The 6178-nt window shown below is 53.9% G+C and overlaps 1 protein-coding gene across 1 annotated transcript in view; it reads right to left on the bottom strand.

Moving 5' to 3' along the window:
- Positions 1 to 5966, bottom strand: part of SLC8B1 (solute carrier family 8 (sodium/lithium/calcium exchanger), member B1) — a 21630-nt gene extending 15664 nt beyond the window's left edge. The window contains exons 1-6 of the mRNA XM_012730815.1: positions 5866 to 5966; positions 4317 to 4558; positions 2246 to 2323; positions 343 to 495; positions 203 to 255; positions 18 to 74 (exon numbers count right to left, since the gene is read on the bottom strand). Coding sequence (XP_012586269.1) covers positions 18 to 74; positions 203 to 255; positions 343 to 495; positions 2246 to 2323; positions 4317 to 4472 — 497 coding nt within the window. The 5' untranslated portion in view covers positions 4473 to 4558; positions 5866 to 5966. The remainder of the gene's footprint in view (positions 1 to 17; positions 75 to 202; positions 256 to 342; positions 496 to 2245; positions 2324 to 4316; positions 4559 to 5865) is intronic.
- Positions 5967 to 6178: the final 212 nt, after the last annotated feature.

The raw sequence follows: 6178 nt of genomic DNA, 5'->3' as shown, positions 1-6178 counted from the left end.
CAGGGACAAAGGATACTGCTACGTTGTGGGAGAGCTTGAGCGTGGTGGAGATGGCTGACAAGTTTGGGCAGAAGCTATAGAGAAGAGGTGAGCGGTGAGTACTTCCACTGTGGCAACCCTGCCCCCCCCCCCGTTTCCCCACAAGCTCAGGGTCACCCAGATTCAACACTCTGAGCCTCCCTTTCTCCAAGGCCAAACTCACAACTTCGCCGCAGTGACGCCCAGAATCAGGAACAGGTAAAGCAGCCAGAAGACCTGGGTGGGCGACGGAGACGGAGGGAGGGTGACTCCCCCCCACCCCGGGCCAGCCCGCCCCACCCGCTCCCTGGGCTGGAGCCTCACGTAGAGGGCGATGGCCAGAAGGAAGAGGCTGGGCGGGAAGTGACAGAAGATGCCTTCGAGGTAGTCCAGGTAGCCCCCTTGGCTGTGGCAGTCGGGAGTGGTCCGCACAAAGTGACAGCGCTCGGAGGCGTTCAGGCCACACACAGCAACACACTGCAGGAAGGCAGGGGGTCGGGGGCCCCGGCCAGGCCCAGCTGAGACCTGGCGGTCACCTCCTTCTGCCTGGTCGCTTAGTTCACACCCTCTAGGTGCCAACTGCACATTTTAATTTTTAAAAACAAACTCATGCTTGAAATTAATACAACAAATTCAAAATATGCTTGCTGAGAGTAAAAATGAATCCAAAACCAAACATATTTAGACTCCTAATTTCCCTCTTCTAATCTCTACCCCCTATCATCTCACTTTGGTTCTCTGGAGGTTCGACCGCGACCACTTCGAAGTATATCCTTACAGACATTTCTCAATTCAGTGATGTCTGTATCTATTAGCCATGCATCGCTTAAAGACAGGGACATATTCTGAGAACTGCATCATTAGGTGATTTTGTCACCATGCAGATGTCCCTAGCGTGATTTCGCAGCCTAGCTAGTATAGCGTACTACACTTCTAGGCTATATATAGGAAGCCGTCCATCCTTACCCGAAGCATCATTACGCGATGCATGACTATAAGTCTTACGATACGGTTTGCTTTGTTTTGCAGAAATGGGTCCACTCTTAATCTCATTTCTATGATTTGCTTTTACCATCTCACATACAAGTCGTCTGTTCATGTATTGAAACACGTAACAGTGAAGAGGATGATAAAAAATCCAGGTAGTGTGAGTGCTTTCCATAGAGCAGGCATTGTGCTAGGAGATGGAAATGTATCTTCTGTACAACTCTCTGACAAGAAGGTCCTCATACATATGATGAGAAGACAAGGACCATGGAAAAAGTTCTAGGTCGAGCGGGGCGGAAGCCAGGCAGTCTGAGATCCCCAGTGGACCATAACCGCCCCATCTCACTGTGGTCTTTTTAACGGCCATCTAGTATTTCACATATGATGGTGGCAGCTTCCCTACTGGTGGGCATTGGGGCGGGTCCAATTTTTCAGTATTACCAAGAGTGAATACCCTTGCATGTGACTGTGTGATCACACATGAGAATATTTTGTCAGAGAGAATTCTAGAAGTGAAAGTACTGAGTCAGAGCAAATCTTAGCCCTAGTTCCTCCTGAAGCAGAGACAAGGACACAGTGCACTCAGGAGGGGCAAGCTGCCAGTGAAGGCTTTGCTGAGACACACCTTGGGCTTCGGGGCTGGGGCATATATATGCCAGCTTTCAGTGGGACCAGACTAATTCCCCAGCACTTCCTACCAAGCTTATGGATAGTTCTAGAAAAAGACAGCAATAGAGCCATCACAATGGTTGAGCCAAAGGGCATAGACAGGGCCCTGACTGAGTCTCCTGAGATGGGAAAGGGGCTAAACGGGGATGGATTTCCCCCAGATACGGCTCCCAGTGCTCTGCTCACACTCGCAGCAGTGGGGAGCGGCCGGGACCAGCCTGCATGATTTCCTGCCAGGAGCCTGCTCAGGCCACAGGACGGAACCTCCTTGTTAAATGACAAGTACCTGGTTCCCTGTGAAGCTAAGTGCTCTTTCTACATGTTGAGGCCATTTGGATCTCTACTTTGAACTGCCAGCTATTCCCCCTGGAGTGTTTGCCATTGCTGAGCAACAGGGAGCCACGCTGGCCCTGATCGATGGGTATCAGCCCTCTGCCTGGTCCTGTGTCTGCCGGGGCAGGGCCTCCCCCAACTTTTTGTGCAAGAGCTTTGTCAATACCACCTCATACCTATTAGGATGGCCACTTTAAACATACATCAAACAAACCAAAAGCCGAAACGAGGACATTACCTCTGGGCTGCCGGACCCCTCTCTTGTGCCCTGTCTCCCGCTGGCAAAGGCGTGGAGAAATCGGCGCGTCCTCATGTCCTGTTGCGGGGATACAAAATAGTGTAGACGGTTCAGAAAAGAGTATGAGGTCACCCCTGGAGGTTTTTTTTTTTTTTTTTTTTTTTGGCCTGAATGATTGTATGACCCAATAAATCTGCTTCTGGGCTCTACCAGGAAGAAATGAAAGCAGGACAGCAAAGAGATCCTGCCCACCAAGGTTCATTTGACGGGAGCCAGGAGGCCTGGAGGCCAGCAGGAGCCCAAGCAGGACGGATGCAGGGATACAGGCACATCCTCACCGGGAACCATAATTCAGCTTGAAAAAGGAAGGAAATGCGGCCGTGCCCTGTGGACGCCCCCGAGAACGTGGCGTGGGGTTACTAGCTGGTCCTAAAAGCACAACTCGGAGCGACTGAGCTGTCGACTGAGTAACTACAAAAGGTTCTAGGCAGGGAGTAGGTGGGCTTTCCCAAGCTGCAGGCCAGAGTCCGCGGGGAATTCCAGAAGCTTCCTGAGCCTGTCTAGGAGGTGCTGCACTAACGGAAGGGCATGCACAGGGCATTACCTAAGCTCACACCAGCTCGGGTCACCGCCCGCCCAGCCGCCGTCCCTGCGGAAACCTCAATCACACCCACCTCAGGAACCCTCCGGCCGGGCCAGGGCCCGTGAGTTTGGCACAGTGGCAGCTCGAGCACTCAGTCACTCAGATTACCTGGCATGAGTCAAGACAACTCCACTTGTCCTGCCCCCAAGGCAGAGTCCGTTTTATAGCCACAGAACCCACACACCACTTTCTACTCTGTAAACTGGATGTGTGGATGCAGTAACCTAGTCTCCGTGGAGCCCCTGAAAATAGGTGTGGCCGCTGAACACCCCGGGCTCTCCCCTTCAGTCCATTCACCCCCAGAGGGAAATCCAAGGCCACCACTCCAGGCCACATCTAGAGAGGCTTCCTGGGCAGCCCTTTGCCTCCTGTCTTCTACTCCTGACCCACCGAGAGGGAGTCCCTCTATCATAAAACAAACCTCACCTCTGAGCCTTGACCTACAAGGCCTTTTTCATACTCTGGCACCATTGTAAGGTCCCGGCAGCCTTCTCGAAGGCCCGCAGCCTCCCTGCCTGGGGAGGCAGCTGTCTGGCCTGTCCCCTCCGCTGCAGCATGGCTTCTCCCTCTGCATAGTGGCCAAGTCCGCAGCACCAGCAGCCCCCCGGCTCATGAGGCCAGAGATCTGGAGGCGCCCTAGACTCCTCCCTTTCGCCCACCAGGCCCCTTCATTGAATCCCTCAGTAGATTCCATTGCTTGGGCCCCCAACAACTATCCCAAACCCCACCACTTCTTTCCTATCTCTCACAACCACCTTCACTAACCCGGACAGCTGCAGGAGCGCCCCACTGATCTCCCTGCTCCCACCCTCACCCCACTCAGTCCATTCTCCCCAGAGAAGCCAGAAGAAATAAATGAGGTTGCGACATATCTCTGCTAAAGCCAGTCGTCCCACTGTCATAAAGCAAACCTCACCTCCAAGCCTCAACCTATAAGGCCTTTTTCAGACTCTGGCCACGGCTCTCTGTCCTCGTCACTTAACCTCAATCTCACGCGCCCTGTTCCAGTCTCCTCACTGCTGGAGACAGACACTAAACATCTTCCTGCCTGCGACAGGCCTGGAAATCTCTTCCCCCAGATGTCTGTACAAGCGGCTTTCTTGATCTACTCAGGGCTAAGTCGAAGTTTACTCCCTTATGGAAGGGAGTACTGTCACCACCTAAGCTGAACAGTTTACACCTCCCCTCTCACGCTGTCGCCCCCTGATCCTAAGGTTTGCAGGAGGCTGGGCATCCCACCACCTGAACTTTACATGTTAAATGTCTCTGGCCTGCCAGGAGACTGATGGCTCCAAGAGGCAGGGATTTTTGTCTCTATTGTGCCTAGAGTCCAGCTCAGAGCCTGGCGGGCAGTAGATGCTCCATAAATATTGGCTGATTGGCTAAATACACGCCCACCTGATGTCAGTTTCCTGCCTGGACGCTCACCTCTGCCATCGGGATCTGGCTCACATCTGAGGCTGCAAACTGTGGATGACTGTGGACCGCTGCGGCGGGGCCCCTGGCCCCAGACCCTGTCTCCGCCATGAGCAGCACACACAGCAGACTCAGCCCTGGGTGCAGATTCAGCCCTCTGCCAGCCATGAGCCCTCCACAGCCCAGCCTCAGGCTCGGCGTCCGCTGATGCTCTGCTTCGTTCCAGATGTCTGGCAGGCTGGCAGCTGAGGGACCTGCAGGATGGAGGGAAGGAAGGACAGTGCCATGGCCCTGCAGAGAGGAATGAAAACTCCTTCTTCCCCCACTAGAGGAACGGGAACACACAAACCCACATTCCGAAGGGGGCTTGGTGCAGGGACCCGCCATGAGCCTACTAGTTGGGTCTGCAGATCAGCCAGGCCCTTTTTCTGAGACGCTCGTGTCGCCATGGAAACGTAGGACCCTCCCACCCAATCTCAGTCAGACCAGACTATGGAGACTAAGAGGTAGACTGATCCAGAGATTCTTCCTTTTTTTTTTTTTTACTGCATACAAGACTGGGGTGTAGGACAGCGGTGTGGAGGGCTGAGAGGATTCACCAGAGACAGAGTGGGGAGCAGAACAGGCAGACTGACTGAAACACACTGGTGAGGGGAGTAGTGGGCGGGTCAGGAGAGGACTTCTGTACCATGTGGGTCACCTCCCTGGCCGGGGATGGAACTCATGTTGCAGTGGCTGGCGATATATTAGCAGTGTTGAGACTTAATCCCTTGCACCACCAGCGAGGCCCTGATCCAGAGATTCTTGTCTCCAGGGGTCAGCTGGGTGAGACAAATACGGGCACTAGTGGGAACTGAATTAGCCCTCAAAGCAAAGAATACATCCTTGTGGGCCACCAGCTGGAAACTACTCAACAATGCTGTTGTTCTGTCCTTACAAGGGCCCAAGCACTTAACCCAGATGACCTCCTGCAGCAAGGAGGCGGTACTATGACGAGCCCCACTTTACAGGGGGCCACCTGGAGCACCCAGTCAGGTCTGTTTCCTCTCTCCTGGCCACTGCGCTGTTTCTCATCTCCTTATGGTCCTCAGATTATTGCCACCCCGGCTTTTACAGAGGAGCTGAGTTCTGAACTTGCCCAGGGCCCTGGGTCATGGAGACCACAAAGCCAGCAGCTCCCCTGAGGGGGCAATGGAAGCTCAGCGGGAAGAGTTGCTCAAAGCTCCACTTCACAGCAGAGTTGCAACCCACATGTGGCTGTGGAGGGCCTGCCTTTCCCCTCTACACCAGGCTAAACTGGCTTCATTTTTCTCCCAAAGAAAAACTGGAAAGAAAAAGTCCTTGACCAAGTAGTTTTCTTCTTTCAGCTCTTCCACATATTATGATGTCCAGAGAAGCACGCTTAATTTTTGCCATTAAAAAGTCCAGAAACAACGTTATTTTTTTGGTCATTCTTTGCATGGTCATTTCTCAATATCCTCGGGGGAGGGGGGAAGGCTGTCGGGGAGGAAGCGAAGCAGGAAGGAGGAGCAGAGGCCCTGTCCCAGCGCTCTAGACTCACCTGTTGACAGGTTTTTCCCTCTTCTGCTGGTTTCCAAGTCAGACTCAGTCACCACTAGAGCCGCGCGCCCTGGGGAGGTCGCTTCTGCTCGCTGAGCCGCTGCGGCTTCATGTAAACCGGAGGAGGCTGATCCGTGAGAGCAAACAAAAAGTGCTCAATAAATGCTCGCGTCCCCGGTATCACCAACTCGAGGATCGACGCCAGTCTCCTCTCTATCAGTCACGACACACGCAACACACGCAAGTCCCAAGCGCACAAGGGATCCAGCGCTGAGCGCCCCCCCACCAACGCCCCCCCCTTCCCGCTCTCCTCC

This window comes from Condylura cristata, unplaced genomic scaffold, assembly GCF_000260355.1.
Source record: "Condylura cristata isolate star-nosed mole 26May11 unplaced genomic scaffold, ConCri1.0 scaffold00029, whole genome shotgun sequence".
Lineage (NCBI taxonomy): Eukaryota > Metazoa > Chordata > Mammalia > Eulipotyphla > Talpidae > Condylura > Condylura cristata.
This window is presented reverse-complemented; position numbering and strand designations above follow the sequence as displayed.